The following is a 20,122-nucleotide window of genomic DNA, read 5'->3' on the forward strand; positions in this document are numbered from 1 at the left end:
TTGACGTTACCGACATATAGCCGGCATATGTACACTCCTCATTGCGTCTTCAGCGGCAATTGTGTTAGTGGGCAATGGCATCAGGTATATGTTTCAATATTTTTACTACTTTGATAAATATTCTGATTGTGTTGTCGACATTGTTGTCTAGTTTTATATGTAATGTTGGGTCAATAATGTTATAGGTTCGCATCGTATTATTATTGTATGTGAATGGTAATGTGGGTTTGGAATACATTGAGATTTTGGTGGTATGGTCATTGTTCTATTGTTGGTTCTGTAGATGTAACTTTGTATTGCCGAACAATGATTGTGTTATGTAATGTTGTGATTTTTGTTGGCCACATTTTGTCATTATGATGCTTGTTTTAATATGTGTTTTGTACATGTGAAATGACCCATGTTTTTTGATATTGTTATGGTTATTGGGGATATAGTAGTGTTAGTGGTTCGGGTCATTGGATGTTAACTAATGTCAATTGTTATAATAGGAACGAACACCAAACCAGTAACACTACAAACAAGTTATCATCATCCACTCACAAATTATTCCACTAAATCCTCACGAAAAAATAGAAACGTAAAAATCTACCTGATCCACACACACCCAACATTACGAAAAAATTCCAAACAAAATCACACACAAAGATAAATAAGTAAACTCCCATACCCCCAAATCAAAGAAACACAACATACCTAAAATAAAAAGGACTAATTAGTTTGAAAGAAAGCTTCTAGGACTAAATGAAACAACTTTTCTCCAAATTGAATTTATGAGTAATTTTTTCATTTTTTCTATATTATTTGAATATTATTTTTATTCATCTTCATTTAGAATTATTTTTTATAAACTAAACACAATTCAGCTTGTTTTGTTTCGTTTCGTTTTTCTAAAAACAATTTTCAAAAAAATTTATTTTCTTATTTTCCGTATTTTTTTATTTTTATTGATTTTTTTTAATATTTTAAGCAATTTTTTTTTAATATCTTTGCGAAACCAAAGAAAGATCCAAAAAAATCAGCAACATGAACCATCTACATCAACCATTTTGAATCTAAGCAAAGACAAAAATGGCCATACTTGGGCTCCCATGTTCTCAACATAGACTTTGAGAGAGACAAATGTAAGGAAATTGAGGACGCTTGTGGGCCCATTTCCCGGTCATCCCTCCCCTCCCACAGGAGACGGCAATGACTTCAAATTGGGGTCCCTTTCGAAAATTTCTGTATTAGCATATGACTTATTCTTCCCTTCATTTCAGTATTATATATGCTATGTATAGCTAGCTACCAAACACATCACACACTTCTCTAACCACACACACAACAATCACTCTATTTTCACTTTCCTTTTCCTCTTCTTCTTCTTCTTCTTCTCTCTGACTACCATGCTTGATCTCCAGCAAGGCCTTACTAGAAACCACTTAAATTTCTTATGTCAGCCTGATCGATCAATCGATCAAATGGCACTTGTTTTAGGACATGATAAAGAAACAGGTTTCCAGTTCTGGGGTGAACAAAGAACAGATTATTACAACAGTTATGGTGATGATGAAGTAGATTTTCAAGCTCAGACACAGTACAATGGCAATGACGGAGCCTGCTCACCACAGGCGTTTTGGACAAGTAAAACTCCGTTATTGCCTAGAAATCACCAGTACAGTTATCTGACATCCCCCAAGTTGTCGTTGTCATCGTCGTCGTCATCGCCGTCACGATTGCAAGCGATCATTGATGGTAGAAGGAAACTAACAGAAAAGATCCAAGACATGCCAGAGTCTTGGTATGAACTCTCTCTGAAAGATATTGTCGATGAACAGCATGACTTGCAGGCAGACCAGAAGGGCATTATTGTAATTGATGATGAGAAGAATCCAAATTTCAAGCCTGAAATCAAAATGAAGCAGCAGAAGAAAAAATGCAGGCGAGGTCAGATGACACGGAGCGAAAGCATGGACAGTAGGGTTTTACGACTAAAGATAATCTTCCCAATTTCTCCAGGTTTGAAGAGGAAATCAAAGGCTGGTAATCGGTCAAAGGTTTCTCCGAGACCATCTTTGGACGGTCCAGGATCAGCATCAGAGAAGACCAGACTCGATAAGAAATGGTGGAGGATGAGGTTTCTATCTATGGGGAAGAGTAAGAGCACAGGAACTGGAAGCACTAGTAGCAGTAGCAGTAGCAGTCGCAGCAGCAAAAGCAAAAGCAAAAGCAGGTATGTTCTCTATTAGTTTGTGTTCTGAGAATTAGAATTTGGCCAACATAAACAAAGTCTCTTTATTGGGAAAAAGAGGCCTATCCCGGTGGGTGTCCGGTCTTAAAATATTGCTAAGAAAGTTTCTATGGTACAAAAATTTGATTTTTCAGTGTCCAGACCCAAAAATCATTCCCATCATTAGATCTATATAAGAAAAAATCCAGTCACTGATTGATACAGTAAAATGGATACAAAAATGAAATAATTTTTGGGAAAACAAAGCATTTTTCATGATCTTGTGATTGAAACTAATCCTACTCACAACACAATAAAACTCTACTTAGTACTTACCATTGGATCTGACCCTGCTTACCACAATATAACTATCTACTTACTATTGAAACTGATCCTACTCAACACTGGAACAGACTCTGTCTACCACTCAATATGACCATTCTTACCAATTTTTTTGGGTACGGTATCTAAAACCACTAGTTTTGAACTATAGTTGGATCCATGAAAATAAGGTAGTCAAACTCAGATGCCACAAGGAAGCATAATCAAATTTGTTGCATATAATTCAATAACATATAATAAAGCAGTTATGCAAAACTGAGCTAGGGTAAAAAATGATCTTGTGCAGCAGTGTTTACACACTTACAATTGTTCGTATGTCGTGCAGAGATGATGATATCAACTTCATACCTGGTTGCTGGCCCTTTCACATGAAATACAGATCCACCACACAGACAGAGTGCCTCCCTGAATGAGCTCTCAGACACCATATAAGCACACAAAATGATTAGAGAAAGTAGCAGAATATTATGGCATATCTCACGGCTGATACAACATGGAATGACCAGAAACCCTAGTAAATTTGATTGTGGCAGGGAAGATGATGGAGATCTAATGTGTTTCTTGGTCAATAAAACTGTGATATTTTTTTATTATATTGGGATGACAATCCAGAAATTCTGTAAATGAGGTATATAGTTGTTTTGGAAAGTAGGTTACAAGTTAGCTTTTTGATTTTTTTTGAAAAAATGTATAAAAAAGTGGAGGTGATATGACCCAAAAGAGGTTGAAAGCCGCCAACCCCCTTCCCTCAAATGCAAACAAATACATACAAATCAATAAAGGCGTAGAGATTATATTAACAAACACAAATAGCCAATATCAAGAAGAGATTATATTAAAAACCACAAACGGTCAATATCAATAAGTGGATTTGGCAACTACCAATATCAAGAGAAACTTCATACAAGCAAACAACAATTTGCCGGAAAATGCATCACTATATATATACCAGCATACATTTTTCTTTTAATAGGAACAAAGCCAGATATACATATTTTATATGCCCTCAATTACCAGTGCTAGCAATGTATGAAGTATTGAGTTACAAACCCACTTCTTACTAGAGCCCTTTTTCTATCCTTTTCATTCTATATATCTTTCCAATTGTATGACAAATAAAAATCAAAGTTGTAGTCATTAAAAGCGCCTTTTACTGAACATAGTGAGTGAAGGTGTCAAATACTTTTAATTATCTCCATCCTCAGTAGTATCCTGCAAAAGAACTCCTCTCACTTTTGACCTGCCAAAAATTAGCATATCAATACCAACATTACAAAATATATCGATATTTAGAATTGTGGAAATCCTTAATAACCTGCGGTATGCTGGTACAACGCGCTTGGCAACTTTAGTTGAGCCAGGATTTTGAGCAGCCAGCTTGTCTGCATTTAACAACATAAGAATTTTTATTTTTATTTTTATTGCAGCTATTCTCAAAATAAGATGAAACACCGAAGTTTAGCAGGATCTAATCAGCTCAGGTTGATGTAAGTGAGAATCTGTAGGAATGGCAACAGGATGGAATACCCCTGCCCAAACTTAATTGGTTAGGTTAATCATAGCCTGAACCTGCTTGGATCAAATAACTCGATTCCAAGCTTGGACTTACCCTGATTGCATACACATCAAGAAAAACATTAAACTGGGGCAAGATTACATTGGGAATGACTATTAACAGAAAACCAGTATGATACAAACCACATAGAGTTTACTGCTAATCTGAAAAAGTCAAATTGACTACCCATTTTAATGAACAGCATTGATAATACATGAAAAATAGGAAACAAATGCAAACCTGGAGAATCTTGCAAGCCAGTAGCTGACAAAGCATCTGTGTTTGATTTGTCATTCATCTTCAGTGACTTCTGCCTCTTTGAATACAGAAATGTATCGAGCTGCTTTTGGATAGTTTCAGTCTTTTCCTATCAAATTAAGAAGAGAAAATAGCTCAAAATAACATAAGTTGGTGATCCAAGGGACAGATACAGATCAATTAAGTATATCTCGCTACCATTAATCTTTTAGATGTATCACAAACAAACACATCATAATTGGAACTTAACTTGCACTTCTTCCAAGGAAGGAGATACCACTTTAGTGATGGTTATAAAGTTTTAACATCTTGTGCATGCCAAGGATAAAAGGTGACAAGCCAAAAATAAGATAAACCCAGAAAGGCAAGAACATAATAAAATTCAGTTGTAAATCAAGAAGAAAAAAAAAAAGTATAGCCATTAACGATAATTTTCGGTTCCTTGTTCAAGAATTTCAACTCCACCGTCAAAGGATTTCTTCACATATTAATAAAAGAGAGTACTGTCATTTTCCAAGAGAATAACATGATTTCCATCGAAATATACCACCACGAATTCTAGGAAGCTCATGATTTCTTGACTGAAATTCAAAGCAGAAAATCAATATACACTGAAAAATAGTTATTGAGTTATTTTCTTTAAAAGTTTGTGTGGCGACACTTCAATAATAACCAGATGTAAGGAAAGCAAGCAAAGTAGAAAGAAATTAAGACTTCACAAATAAGAAAAATACAAGGAAGCAAAGCAAATTACATGTATGTATAAGGAATTTAAGCTTTATAGGTAAGAAATACAAGAAAAGGAATTTAGACTTTATAGGTAAGAAATAGAAAAAGAATCAAAACTTATACGCATGTATATATCCTATCAGTAGCTTCAACAAATTAAAAATAATGCAAACAAGATAATCATGTAACTAGAGGGGGGAATAATGTATAGCATGCACTAGAGCACGTACAAGTCCCACTATCAAAGGTTTCTCAATCATTTGAAGTAGTAAGAATACCAAAGATAATGTAGGCTTTTGTTAATTAGAGAAAATATTTAGGGAAAACCCAAACACAATGAGAATCTCAAGAAACAACTACTGTTTAAGGCAAATATTGTTGCAACTGATATACCCAAAAGAGAAACAACTCTTTCCAAAAACAAACTGCCAGGCCCTGTTAATGTGCATTTTGAATGGGAAGCTTGCCAGGCAAAAGTTGCCTCTCTATATGCCCTTCCTTTGAATAACCTAATTGTCTAAATAGGAATCAAGTATTAAATCGTTTCAATAACATGAGTGAAGAGAAGATGTCTTAGACTTGACACAATTCTCTGACTCCGGCCAATGATTAGAGGGATGTAGGCCACGACAGATTTCTACAATTACCTCTTTCTCCCTCAAATGGAAATTAACTCAGGTGAGTTCCAAATGAAAAAATCAAGTTCCATAGGCTTCCATGAACCTGCTTTAAAAAACTGCCTCCTCTCACCCATCTCCCTAATACACCTAGTCACCAAGAGAAACCAAATTGCAATGGGCTGAAAATCTAAAAGTGCTGCAAATAGCAATGGTTGAGGTTCCAGCTTCCGTACAAGGGAGCTTCATCTAATCTACGGCTGCCTTTTCAACAAATCAAACCAGCTCAGATCTATCAGGGGACTATCTATTGTAGATTCCCTCATGTTAGAATTTACCATCACCTACCACCACTACCACCTCACCTACTCCACCAAACCTAACCCATTACACCACTACCACCTCACCTACTCCACTAAACCTAACCCACTACACCACTACCACCATCCACTACACCTACATCTATATAAGGAACCATTTGTAATAGACAGAATATCAATCAAATACATCAATCAATAATACATTGTATTTTAACATGGTATCAGAGCTATAAGATTTAGGCCCGTATTTTGTTTTCTCACCGACGGGCAGCCGGCCGGCAACCTTGCCTTCGCTGCCCGCTGGAATTTTCTTCACATACCTCTACTTTCAACATCACATGAGTGAAAACCACACTTTTCCATCTCAATTCCCACCCATTTCCAATTCCCACTTCTTCAATCTATCCAACTCTTACTTACCATTTTCTGCGTCTTCCACACTCCTTTTGTCTTCTTCTTTTTCTGCAAATTGGAAAGCCTACTAATATGTGTACAATGGACAGTGGTTTGAAATTGGAGCAGAAGTCACTGATCAATGAGTTGACACAAGGGATGGAGATAGCCAAGCAACTAAGATTTCATCTGAATTCAGCATCCTCTGCTGAAAACCGACAACTTTTACTACAGAGGATACTATCTTCTTATGAGAAGTCTCTGTTGATTCTCAAGTCATCGGCACCAACCACTGGCATGCCTGAGTCTTCTATTTCTGGTGATGGAAGTCCTCAGAGCGAGGACTGTAATGGTGGGGGGGGTTTAAGGATCATCACCAGGACCAGAATGTTGTCTCCAAGAAGAGAAAGGTATTGCCCACATGGACTGATCAAGTGAGGATTAGCTCAGAGAATGGATTTGAAGGGCCCGTTGATGATGGCTATAGTTGGAGAAAATATGGGCAGAAAGACATTCTGGGCACCAAATATCCCAGAAGCTATTACAGATGCACAAATCGTAACAGTCAAAACTGTTGGGCTACAAAGCAAGTGCAACGATCAGATGACGACCCCACCGTATTTGAGATCATATACAAAGGGAGGCATGAATGCAACCAGAACCCCCATATAGCTCCACCAGCACCACCCAGTAAAGCTGCTTCAACAAAAGCAGACCCATTATTCACCACTTTTGTCTCCCTCTTTTCGTTTCTTTTTCTTATTTTATTTCATCTTTCAATTCACACTTTCCACCCCACAATCTATTTTTTTAATCAACCTACTATCTTTTTTTTTTTAATCAAACATCGCCGCAGAGCTGCAGCACCTTTCTCAGATAAACACCTTCTTTTTAATCACTTTACATGACACTCCCCTTTAATCTTTTTTTTAATACCCCACTCACCTTTCTTTTCTTTTCTTTTCTTTTAATCTCTCTCTATATATATATATATATGTTTCTTATCATCTATACTCTCACCTTTCATCTTTTTTTAATACCCCCCTCCACTTTCTTTCTTTTATTTTATTTTATTTCTTTCTTTATTTTATTTATTTATTTATTTTTTATTTAAAAAAAAAAAAAAAAAACCGACGCAGAAGAAGACGACCTTGCACACCAAACCATCTTTTCTTCATCTCAGGGATCAACCCCGATCACATTTTTTACACAAAAAAAAAAAAAAATACAACAAAAAAAAAAAAAATACAACAAAACACATCCACAGGCGGGATTTTTCTTCTCTACTCTGCTGCCGGTCTCTTCTTCTTGCCTCCGTCCTGGGCGGCCCTTGACGGTGTTGCCTCTGTGTTTCCCATTCCACTGGGCACGATCACTCCACCCTGCTCCTCCACTACAGCATATGGCGGCCCTCCAAATCGGAACATCACGGTGGCCTTCCGCTTCAACTCCCTGTTTTCCGCCTTTAGCACACTTATCTCTGCTCGCGCATCCTTATACATGCGTTGGAGCAGCGCCAGCTGGGAGTTTAACTGCTGCACCTCATTTGCCCTACTCTGCAGCCGGTTCGACAAGTTTGTCACCGCAGTCATGGTTTCCACACATGACTTCAATGTATACTGATTGGCTTCCACATCCGACTGCACTGCCATTCTTTGCTCCACAGACCGCATCGGAAAGTTCAACGGAGCAAACCCTGGGGCGCCTGGTTGAGGTTCAGGGGCCACCGCACCCGTTATCTCTCTTGTTGACTCGTTGAGGTCGGGAAAGAGAGTAAGCAGACCACGGGACGACGAAGCCATTTTCTGGGCAACAACGTGTTACAGAGTCTCTCTCTCAGAAACGGCAGAATTTTTTCGGAGGATTTCGCAGGTTTTTTTGCCTCTGCCTTGGCCTCAGGCTCCGCCTTGGTCTCAGGCTCCGCCTTGGTTAAATAGCCGAGGCAGCCACGCGCATCGCGCGCCTCTTGACGCCCGACAAACTGGCACGCCTTTTCATGGCACATCTTTTGATAATTTGGGCGCGCCTTTTGATGGCACGCCTTTTTATGGATTGGGCACGCCTTTTGATGGCACGCTTTTTTGAAAAATTGGGCACACCTTTTGAGGGTGCGACTTTTTAAGGGTCCGACAAGACTCTGTAAACTGTCCCGACATTGATTCCGGTTAGCTCCTTCATGGGTCCGACAAGACTCTGTAAACTGTCCCGACATTAATTCCGGTTAGCTCCTTTATGGGTCCGACAAGACTCTGTAAACTGTCCCGACATTGATTCCGGTTAGCTCCTTTATGGGTCCGACAAGACTCTGTAAACTGTCCCGACATTGATTCCGGTTAGTTTCTACAAGGGTCCAGCAAGACTCTATAAACTGTCACAACAACTGTCACAACATTGTCTGCTACAACGGTCCGACATGACCCCATAAACTGTCTTCTACATCGGTCTGACACCACCATACAGTGTCCTCTACAACGTTATGACACCTCCATACAGTGTCCTCTACAACGTTATGACACCCCCATACCGTGTCCTCTACAACGTTCTGACACCACCATCCAGTGTCTTCACCAATGGTCTAACACGACCATACAGTGTCACCTATCCTCTTTTATTTTTATGTATTTTCTTGTTTTGTTCCTCTCTTCAAACTCAAGTTGGTTAGTTTCTATCCTCCTTGAGTTTGCGGGGGGCAAGGTATCAGAGCAAGGTTAAGCACTTAGTATTTTTCGCTTCACCGGCGGGCGGCAACCTCGCCTTGGCCGTCCGCCTGATCTCAACCTAATCTGCTAAAATTTTTCTACACATACCTTGAAATTTCCTTTCTGAGTGCACTACTGTTCAGTCGCCGGAGACCACCTCCACTTTACCTACTCCATCTACCACCTACTCTTCTATATATAGGAATCATTGTAGCATTCAATAATTCAACAATTACAAACATCAATCAATAATACAATTCTCTTTTTCTCTTTATACATTAAATTTCTACATTAAAACCAATCACCTACTTCACCCACTAAACCTAACCCGGCCGGCAACCTTGCCTTCGCTGCCCGCTGGAATTTTCTTCACATACCTCTACGTATCAGAGCTATCACCTACTTCACCCACTAAACCTAACCCGGCCGGCAACCTTGCCTTCGCTGCCCGCTGGAATTTTCTTCACATACCTCTACTTTCAACATCACATGAGTGAAAACCACACTTTTCCATCTCAATTCCCACCCATTTCCAATTTGCAGAAAAAGAAGAAGACAAAAGGAGTGTGGAAGACGCAGAAAATGGTAAGTAAGAGTTGGATAGATTGAAGAAGTTGTTAAAATACAATGTATTATTGATTGATGTATTTGATTGATATTCTGTCTATTACAAATGGTTCCTTATATAGATGTAGGTGTAGTGGATGGTGGTAGTGGTGTAGTGGGTTAGGTTTAGTGGAGTAGGTGAGGTGGTAGTGGTGTAGTGGGTTAGGTTTAGGGGAGTAGGTGAGGTGGTAGTGGTGGTAGGTGATGGTAAATTCTAACACCTCATAATCTACTTGATAGTTTTAGCCGCTCATTAACAGTTGCATATGCATCATAGATCCATGAGACTAGCTTCTGGGTCAATTACAGCATGAACTAAAGGGATAATGTGTGTGTGTGTGTGTGTGTTTGTGTGTGTGTGTGTGTGTGCGTTTTTGTGGATGAGTAAAATTACTCAGATTGAAAATGAAGTTTCAAGTGAAACTTCAAAAAACAGTTTCTTTATTGGCCTAAACTTTAGTGACTCCACACCAAAAATTAAAAATATAAACTCCCAGGAAGCCCCTAATAAAAACCACAGCAAAAATCAAGCTAAGAACAAAATGAGTATGCCTTTGTCTTATCTTAATCACAAGACAGCAACTTTACTAGTGTGAGTATCATACGCTAGATGCAGAATGTCAGTTACAGCTCGATGTTAGAGACTAATATTAGATAAGATATGCCCTTCCAAACATGTAAATAAGCTTAGGACAAGCAGTAATTTAACAGGTAATGTTAGCACAAGTAGGCAAACCTGTTCGGCTGATATTACTTTCGTCAACAGACAACATCGATCTTGCTCTGAAAACATAATCAAGAACAGACTCAAAGTTAAATCCCATATAATGTTATCCTGATTATCCTATCTTTACATCAATTAAAAGGTGAAGAAGTAAAAAAATAAAATAAAGTACAAGCAAAGGAGACACTCAAGGCAAAATGCTTCTTAGTAGCCAAAGATACAATTAAATTCAGATATCCTCACAGTTAATGGAAAGCTCAAAATGAAAGAAAATGAGGTGATGTGGGAAACTTCTAGGAATAAGAGACTTTTTGGATTAAATCACACATCTACACTTCCAATTTAAAGCTTCATGATCTTTAGTAAGTAAACATTTGATGCATTGATGTGGAACATGCCATAAAGATTTTATTTATAGTTTTATGATTATGTTTATTTAATTATTATTGATAGTTAAATTAGTATATAATATTTATTGGTAGTTAGCATACTTAGTTCCTTATTAGATTAAGTTTCCAAATAAATACAGTATCTTGTTTCCCAATTTGAATTAGGGTTTCTAGCCTATATATATATATATATATATTAGGATTTTGCATTGTAATAATCAGTTTTGAGTACTAGGCTATGGTCATTTATGTTAGGGTTGTGGCCCTCTTCTTCCTCTTCTTCTTCTATATTGCGTACTAGTACTACATCATGTATGCTCCATACTTGATGTCTCACTCCATTATTAGCACGCCCTTGATGCCGATATAGCTAGTGTTACTTTTAGATATCCAAGTGATGATTACTATAAGGTATCTTTCATCCATCAACTCCGCCGAGATTGTTAACAACTCCGCCGGTTCCAAGCCCGAGTTAAAGAGAAGGGTTGTGTGTTAGGTAGCTGACAGCCAACACGTAAAAAAGCCGCTCGGATCCCTTATGAAAATGAATCCTACTTTGAATCATTTAAATGCTAAGTCGTTCCCCTCAAGTGATGCGTTGCGCTGCGCCTGCCTCCCGGTGTTTCGAAAAGTGAGCAAGGGGCGCCGCATTGACGCCTGGGTGCGGTGAAAAATGGGCAAAGGTTTCCGCGCTTTTCTAGACGAGCGCGGGTAAAGAAACTAGTCCAAGACTATAGGTTTAGGGTAGCCACTTGGAACATAGGAACTTTAACTGGAAAGACGATGGAATTGGTAGATGTTATGATTAGGAGGAGAGTTAGTATAGCTTGCATACAAGAAACTAAGTAGACGGGAGAGAAAGCTATGGAAATTGAGGATACCGGTTTTAAACTATATTATAGTGGTAAGGATAGACGCGGGAATGGGGTAGGAATCATAATTGCCAAGGGTCTTGTGGAAAGTGTAATGGCGGTCACTAGGAAAGGAGATAGGATTATGCTAGTTAAACTAGTTATTGGAGGGAATATAGTGAACATTATTAGTGCATACGCCCCTCAAGTAGGGTTAAATGATCAGACTAAGAGGGATTTTTGGGAGCAAATTGATGAAATCTTACAGGAGATACCCGTAGGAGAGAACCTAGTTATAGGTGGAGATTTTAATGGCCATATGGGCATAGATAAACTAGGTTATGAAATGGTGCATGGTGAATACGGTTTTGGTGACAGAAATGAGGCTGGCGAGAGTATCTTAGATTTTGCGTTGGCTTCTGACTTGGTGGTGGCCAATACTATGTATAAGAAGAGGGAGGAGCATTTGATAACCTTTAAGAGTGGATTAGTTAAGAGTCAAATAGATTACTTCTTAGTGAGAAAAGTGGACCGCCTAAAATGTAATGATTGTAAGGTAATTCCTGGAGAGAGTCTGGTCTCTCAACATAGGATTTTGGTACTAGATTTATGTTTTAGAAGGCAATACCAAGCTAAGAAGGATGGTGGGCGTCGTATGATGAGATGGTGGAACCTAAAAGGGGATAAACTAGAAATATTTAAGAATCGAATAAATAAGGAAGGTACTTGGGACTTAGAAGGTGATGCTAACACTATGTGAAACTCAATGGCCAATTGTATGAGGAGAATCTCAAGGGAAGTGCTTGGAGAGTCGAAAGGAACGGGACCCACCTCTAGGGAAACTTGGTGGTGGAGGGAAGAGGTTCAAGCGGTAGTTAAGGCAAAAAAAGAGTGCTTTAAAAAGTGACAGAAGGATAGAACTGAGAAAAACCTTAAGAGCTATAGATTGGCTAATAAGGAGGTCAAGAAAGTAGTGAGAGAGACCAAGTTAAAAGTATATGATGACCTATACACTAGACTAGATAATAAGGAGGGAGAGAAGCGGGTATACAAACTTGCTAAGATACGGGAGAGGAAAACAAGAGATTTTAATCAAGTAAAGTGCATCAAGAGTGAGGATTCTAAGGTATTGGTGAAGGATGATGAGATTAAGGAAAGATGGAAGAATTATTTTAAGAAACTATTAAATGAGGAACATGGAGGTAGGGGTGTGCGCAGTGCGAGTCGGTGCGATTTTGGAGAAAAATAGAAACCGTATAGCGGGTGGCGGATTGATAAAAATGTCATTAGAATTTGTCATTTTTCTTATCAAAAACCGGCGATTCGATTGGCAAATAATAACGGATTTGCCTTGGCGGTTCGGGCGGTTCGGCGGTTTATAAACAATATAATTCAAATTATAAAACTTGAATCAAAGAATATATTAACCATTTGTATTTTCCTCATCCATTCACTATTACAAAGAATAAAAAAATTATATGAATAATAAGTAAATAAATAAAAATTATCAAGGATGAATGACCGTGAATTAATCTGCCATACAGAAATACACAGAAAAGATGAAGTACTAGACACAGAAAATAAATAAAAATTATGAAGGAATGAACACATAGAAATACATTCACAATTGAATTACTATGCCATGATTCTTTAGTAATAACAAGTAGGGCTGTTCAGTAGAAAAAAAAAAAAAGGTAAAAAAGGGCTTGGATGTTTCCTGACAAACATGAAACATATATTTTGAATTTTGATTTATACAGAAAAAAGAAAAGAGAAATTAAATGAAAAGAAAAGAAAATAATCAAAATAAATAAGCAGATTTGATTTGAATGTATGTTTCTTGTTAACAATTCAAATTTAAAAATAAATAAATAAAATAAAATAAAAATCTGTGTAGTGTATTAAAAAAAAAAAAAACAAAATAATCAACACTATAGTATATATATATATATAGAACAGGAACACTATAGATAAAATAAACAAAATAACACACTATATAAAATAAAAATAAAATAAATATATGTAATCCAGTATATATGTATATAGATATTGAATGAATCAACACTATATAAGATATAAAAAAATAAATATATGTATTCCAATAAATAAACAAAATAACACACTATATTTAGGGCTGTGCATAACACACAATATTATTGAATGAATCAACAACACTATAGATATATATATATATATAGAGTAGAGCAGTACCACCAGCAGTATATATGTATATACAAAGAACAAAGAGAGAGTGAAAGAAAAGAGATAGAGAGAGCATCGAGAGAGAGAGAGAGTAGCGAGTGTACCGACGACGAGAAGGAGAAACCAGCAGGAGACGATCGGCAAGGGAAGGAGAAACAGCGGCGAGACGATCAGCAAGGCAAGGGAAGGAGACGAGCAGCGGCGCTGGGTGTATGTGATGAACGAGATGAAATCGAAATGTGTGGCTGTGTGTAGGTATTAGGTTTAATGGAGGAATGATTGTGTGTGAGAGGGTGTATAACAGTTGGAATTTTTTTTTTAAACCTAGGCGGGTCGGGTCGGGTTGACAGGCGGTTTGGGAAATTTAACCTGCCACCCGCGCCGACCCGTCACTGCAGGTCCTCCAACCCGCCCGCCAGAACTAAAATTTTGCGCGGTTCGATGCGGTTCGAAGCGATTCGGTGTGGTTTTGACGGTATTATGCACAGCCCTACATGAAGGTACGATAATAAGGGAAGAAATAGCCAGTAATACGATAAACTAAGACTATAGGTTCTATCACAGGATTAGGAACTTTGAAGTGGAAATTGCACTTAAGAAGATGAAAAAAAATAAGGCTTTAGGACCCGATGATATCCCTATTGAAGCTTGAAAGTGTTTGGGTAAAAAGGGAGTTGGTTGGTTGACTAGATTGTTTAACAAAATTTTGTTGACTAGGAACATGCCAGATGAGTGGAGAAAGAGTATTTTAGTGTCAATCTATAAGAATAAAGGTGATGCCCAGAATTGTAACAACTATAGAGGAATCAAGCTAATGTGTCATATAATGAAAGTGTGGGAGAGGGTGATGGAACGCCGATTGCGAGATATAACAGAGGTGTCACAGAATCAATTTGGGTTTATACCTGGTAAGTCAACAATGGAAGCAATCTATCTTTTGAGGAGAGTAATAGAAAAGTATAAAGAAAAGAAAAAAGACATTCATATGGTGTTTATCGACCTTGAGAAAGCATATGACAGAGTACCCCGGAATATAATATGGTGGGTGTTAGAGAAGAAAGGGATGACAAAAGGTTACATTGACGTGATTAGGGACATGTATGAAGGAGTGGTGACCACTATTAGATCGCCAGCTGGAGAGACAAATGAATTTCCTATCACTGTAGGGTTACACCAAGGATCTACCTTAAGTCCTTATCTTTTTGCTTTAGTTATAGACGAGTTGACGATAAATATTCAAGATGACGTGCCATGGTGCATGCTTTTTGCAAACGATATTGTGCTAGTGGATGAGACTAGAGAAGGAGTTAACACAAAGTTAGAGATTTGGAGAAAAACTCTTAAATCTAAAGGATTCCGGATAAGTAGAACTAAGACAGAATACATGGAGTGTAAATTTAGCAACAGTAACAATGAAAGCAGAGGAGAAGTGAAGATTGAGAACCAAGAATTGCCTAAGAGTGAACATTTTCGTTATTTAGGATCGATTATCACAACAACGGGAGAGATTGATGCAGATGTGACCCATAGGATTAAGGCGGGATGGCGTAAGTGGAGCAGTGCGTTTGGGGTATTTTGCGATAAACGAATACCCACTAGACTAAAAGGTAAGTTTTATAGTCCGGCTATTAAACCAACTATGTTGTATGGGACGGAGTGTTGGGCAACCAAGAAACAACATGTAGATAAGATGAGTGTGGCTGAGATGAGGATGCTAAGGTGGATGTGTGGTAAGACCAGACAAGATAGGATTAGGAATAAGTGTATTCGGGAATGGGTAGAAGTAGCATCGATAGAAGATAAGTTGAGAGAGAATCGTTTGAGATGGTTTGGTCATATTCAACGGAGACCAACAGAGGCAGTAGTGAAAAGATGCGATGTTGTAACGGTAGATGGAAGTGTTAGGGGACGGGGTAGGCCTAGATTAACGTTGACTAGCGTTTTAAATAGAGATATGAATCTACTTAATTTGACTAATGAAATGGCCTTTGATAGGGCCGCATGGAGAAGAAGGAATCATGTAATCGACCCCATTTGATGGGACTTAAGGCTTCGTTTGGTTTGGTTTGGTTATCTTTCATCCATCATCTAAAAATGAAAAAATCTCTCTCAACCATCATGCAATATGTCTTTTCAACAGATGAGAACTTAAGATTGTGTTTGTGCGAATTTGCCTTACCCTTGCGATGGTGTAACACCTCTTACCCTCTCTAATGCTCCTTCTTCTTTGCACATAAGCAGGTTACTATTCATCATTCTCAGGTTACTGTTCATAGTCCTTAAAAAGTGCACTTGTCAATCTCAAAACCCTATCAATCACACCTAAATCAACCCCAATCCATTCTCCTACCTATTGGCCTGTAATTTTAGCCATTAAAACCCTAAATTACTCACTGTTCGGGCCCTTAATAGCCTCTGTTTTGAAATCAAGCAAGCTGCCACTTTTAAAAACAAACTAAATATCACATCAATTCATCTCTTAACCCTAGAAAGATTCCCTTCCCTCACAAAACTTTACCCTAGAAGCTTTCCACAACCAAAACCCACCACAATTCCTATTGTAGGCAGCAATACTCCTAGGTTTCCAACGCTGTCCTACATCACCCATTCATAGACTGATAGCAGGATTTTCAACTGAAACAGCCATTCCTATCAAAACGTTTTCCAATTCCCATCCAAAATTTCTACCTTGAAGTGAATTCAGAATCATAAAGGTTTAGTTTATTATTAAGACATCCAATAATTGTGATGGAGATCTCCCTACCTTCACTAGCTACCCAGACAATATCACATAACCAAGTTGATTTACATATAAGTAATCAAAAGAGAATCATAACTTTTCTTCTAAATTTAACTACCATACAAAACTTGTTCTATAGTTGACAAGTGATGACAAACACACACTAAAGAAAGCATAATTCATGACGATAACAATAGAAACAACAAAGATTTATTTTTTAATTTTTTTTCCAGCCAACCAAGATTTCATCCAAAATGCTGAATACAATAACGTTTTTTAAGCACATGAAACACGAAATGTGAAACAACTATTTATGAAGACGAGACTACAACCTTTTACAAGAAGATTTTGCATGCTTTTAAATGCTTTATAAACCTCTAGTGAAAGATTTGCCATAACCTCACTCGCAGCAGCATCCACCAGTTTAGCAAGGGAAATAGAGATTAGTGGCATTCCTTTTGATTTCTGAGCAACTAATTTTGCATATGCAGCACCTGAAATGCACAAAGCTGACATATCAAATTACGTACTTTCAAATTTCCGAACCCATCTTACGCATGTCAACAAATATTGCACAAGAAGACAATTCATTTTAGGAAAGAAGAAACAATAAGACAATTTCAGCATTTCAAAATTGGCCTATATGAAGATACTATATATCATATAGTCCATATAGAAGATATTGTGAAGGATATAGCAGAAGAGTCTATCACATCCAGAAGGGATCTCTGCATCTTCACACTTTTTCCCTGATTAGCCATCTATTAGAAATAAATTGTGCTTTTGGACCAAATAAATGTGAACCTTTTGCACCAACAGTAACAGAAACTCCTATCAAAAATATATATATATATATGCAGCAGTATCACAAGATAATTCATGCGCTAAACTTTGGTTTTATTAGCACCAGTGACCAGCTGGTTTTACTAACCAGAATGCATAAAAAAGTAGTGTTCAAAATCCATCAAGGTGGAAGAAATAATCATTAGTAATAGCTCTAACATAACAGCCTCACCTCTGATGTGGTGGTCACTTCAACACTACCACCACTGAACATGCAGCAAAGCAAATGGCACCTACTAGAATTTCCAACACTAAATCACCATTTCTATTTGAGAAATCAACTTTCAACACCATAAACTTGAGTAAAAAAACAGAAGTAATGCAAAAATAGAGCCATGACTCAACCAATGGTATTGATATCAGACTTCATGCAAAAAATGCTACCAGAAAAAGAGAGAGAAGGGGGAAAAAAAGAAAGTCAATCATCCCACAACTTCATGCTGTACTTAGAGATGAAATTCAAAATGCACGTCTGCCTAAACTAGAAACATAAATAATATGGATAGGACATATTTCCTCACAAGAAAACAACTTTCAGAAAACAAAACAGAAAAAATGTGTATCATCAGTTCTTTCTGCAAAATTGTAACATTCAAAGGATAAGTAGGTAATTCAAAACAGCATTTAATATAGAAAGAGATAGCTTGAAATATTAATTACCATCTGCTCTCGGCTGGCCATCCAGAATAAGTTTTACATCATCAGATTTTATGGAAGCAACAAGATAATCCATAAACTCACACCATGAACCCCCGATTCCAATCATATCCCTCTGCACAGAAGATTAAGAATATTAACACTAAGTGTTATTATTATTTCAAATCGCAACACTGTATTTACAACAGATTCCAGAAAATGTATCTGACAATAATACTGATCCCTGAACTTAGCTGGACCAGCAGTTCAACCAGAAAGACAAATCCTTAAATCCAGATTACCCACCAAAAGTAACTGCAAAAGATTGAGCCCAATAATGGGCTTCTATGAATTGAAGTTTTTTCTGAAACCAGCCATATTCTCTCATGTGAAGGGTTTTTTCCCAAAATTCAATTTAGAATGCTGATTAAGTCATAGATATGATACCATGGAAAAGAAAAGGCAATACCAATATGCATTATCTCCATTAACTGTATTAAATTCCTCCATACTTATCATCATAGAACCACGTGGCACAGCCGATTTCAGCTCATAATTCAATATGGCATTGTTTGATTGCGGTATATAGAGCCTGATATGAGGGGGTGGACCAGATATTATATTCCATGGGTCACATGTGTTTTTGTGTCCCCTAGTCCCGCGTTTGATTACTCCTTAAGCCTCCAGATATGGGAAAGTTCAGATATATAATCCAACAAAAGGGTGAGATATGTAATACCACCCCCATATTGCATATCAACCATCAACATATATAAGGCCTGTTTGGTCCAGCTTTGCAAATTGAAAGCCGCTGATCCGAATGCAGAAGCTAGAAGCACTCATTCTTAAGCTTCTGAATAATTAGTTTTTTTTCAACTTATATAACCTATTTCTGCCTTGTAAATTATAAATAGAAGCTGCACCAAACATTTTGGTGCGGTTTAAAAAAAAAAAAAAAAACTACCCCATAAGCCGAACCAAACAAGGCCATAGGGTCATTCTTCATCCAAGGGTAAAAAATAATCACTCTCCTCTTCAATCCAACCCTAACAAAGAATAGTAAAAGTTACCCACATATATATATATATATATAATCCATCTCAAATACTAAAGTGTAGTTATTACAAATCCTTCTCAGGCCTTATATCCAATCCGGACAATCAAACAGGGCATAAGAGGCAAGAATAGCAGAAAACATAGAAAGCAAAACATAGCTAACATTTCAGTTTCCATTGTTAACTCATCAACCAAAAGGATAGTACAGAAAAACATGAAGGAAAAAAAAAATGGAAATCTCACCAAGTCCTCGAGCTGTTCGATTGACCGAACGGCCTCAAAAGTATTGGAATAGAAATCAGAAACATGAACTTTAAGGCAAGAAGAGCCCGAAACATGCACGTTAAACAAAAATGGCCGCAAAGGGGGCGAATTTGGAGTCGACCATTCTGCTTTGGCCTGGCCAAATATGGGTTCGAAGTCATCGAACCCCATTGGAGTGAGCTTTGTTTTAGTTTATGAATATATATATCTGTAGAAGCAACAGGTCCAAAAAAAAAAAAGAAGATTCAGGTCTAGAAAAATCTAGGGTTTTAGCTTAAGTTCACAAAGGGTTAGGGTTTATTGACCTTTCGAGATCCAAAGCAGCAATCAGTGACAGAATTATAACTTACAAGTGAAACGGAGAAATGGAAAAGAATCGAAACGAAGGGCGATTTGTTTATGTGTTCGTGCTACTGAACGAACAGAACGATGATACAGAGGAAACGCTAAAGGCAGTGACAAAGATGGAAGAGTATCTCTGGTTCAGTGCTGCAGCTTTTTCCCTTCTATTTTTAGAAAATAGATATTCATGAAAAAAAAAATCACATAATTTTATATTTTTTTAAGTTATAATTAAAAAAATAAAAATTATTATGATTAAATATAACATGTGACATAATTAAAAAAATATTATAATTATAAAAATTAATAATAATTAAAAAATTATATAATTAAGAATGTATATG

The 20,122-nt window shown here is 37.4% G+C and overlaps 2 protein-coding genes and 1 pseudogene across 6 annotated transcripts; 2 read left to right on the plus strand and 1 right to left on the minus strand.

Moving 5' to 3' along the window:
• The first annotated feature begins 918 nt into the window (after window positions 1-918).
• LOC114310115 (uncharacterized) lies at window positions 919-3,386 on the plus strand. Its single transcript, XM_028256022.2, has 2 exons — window positions 919-2,215; window positions 2,880-3,386. Exons 1-2 carry the CDS (start codon window positions 1,389-1,391, stop codon window positions 2,965-2,967), a joined length of 915 nt encoding a protein of 304 aa, XP_028111823.2. The 5' UTR covers window positions 919-1,388; the 3' UTR covers window positions 2,968-3,386.
• An 86-nt stretch (window positions 3,387-3,472) lies between these two features.
• LOC114310167 (U2 small nuclear ribonucleoprotein auxiliary factor-like protein) lies at window positions 3,473-19,980 on the minus strand. Of its 4 annotated transcripts, none has more exons than XR_014341430.1 (8): window positions 19,787-19,975; window positions 19,416-19,644; window positions 18,141-18,252; window positions 16,970-17,131; window positions 9,953-10,514; window positions 4,350-6,034; window positions 3,870-3,936; window positions 3,473-3,794 (listed from the first exon to the last, which is right to left on the minus strand). XR_014341430.1 is itself a non-coding variant. In XM_028256091.2 (8 exons), the coding sequence occupies exons 2-8, from the start codon at window positions 19,605-19,607 to the stop codon at window positions 3,740-3,742; spliced, it is 762 nt and encodes a 253-aa protein (XP_028111892.2). In that variant the 5' UTR covers window positions 19,608-19,644; window positions 19,787-19,980; the 3' UTR covers window positions 3,473-3,739. The 4 variants fall into 4 exon arrangements, 2 of the variants coding, with proteins under 2 accessions (XP_028111892.2, XP_082745965.1); XR_014341429.1 differs by having other exon boundaries at window positions 19,742-19,965; XM_028256091.2 differs by having other exon boundaries at window positions 4,350-4,476; window positions 10,468-10,514; window positions 19,787-19,980.
• LOC145800188 (putative WRKY transcription factor 53 pseudogene) lies at window positions 6,375-7,373 on the plus strand (annotated as a pseudogene). Its single transcript, XR_014341426.1, has one exon. The product of XR_014341426.1 is annotated as a putative WRKY transcription factor 53 pseudogene (transcript).
• Window positions 19,981-20,122: the final 142 nt, after the last annotated feature.

The sequence above is a fragment of the Camellia sinensis genome, chromosome 1, assembly GCF_055761805.1.
Source record: "Camellia sinensis isolate YWXY chromosome 1, ASM5576180v1, whole genome shotgun sequence".
Lineage (NCBI taxonomy): Eukaryota > Viridiplantae > Streptophyta > Magnoliopsida > Ericales > Theaceae > Camellia > Camellia sinensis.

Excerpts from the sequence above, each read along its gene's own strand:
- LOC114310115 (XM_028256022.2), top strand. The coding sequence starts at position 1,389 with ATGCTTGATCTCCAGCAAGGCCTTACTAGAAACCACTTAAATTTCTTA. Across the intron at positions 2,216-2,879 it reads AAAAGCAAAAGCAAAAGCAG|AGATGATGATATCAACTTCA; the intron begins GTATGTTCTCTA and ends TATGTCGTGCAG.
- LOC114310167 (XM_028256091.2), bottom strand. The coding sequence starts at position 19,607 with ATGGGGTTCGATGACTTCGAACCCATATTTGGCCAGGCCAAAGCAGAA. Across the intron at positions 10,515-16,969 it reads GCAAAATCTTCTTGTAAAAG|AGCAAGATCGATGTTGTCTG; the intron begins GTTGTAGTCTCG and ends TTATGTTTTCAG. Across the intron at positions 4,477-10,467 it reads AAGTAATATCAGCCGAACAG|GAAAAGACTGAAACTATCCA; the intron begins GTTTGCCTACTT and ends TTAATTTGATAG.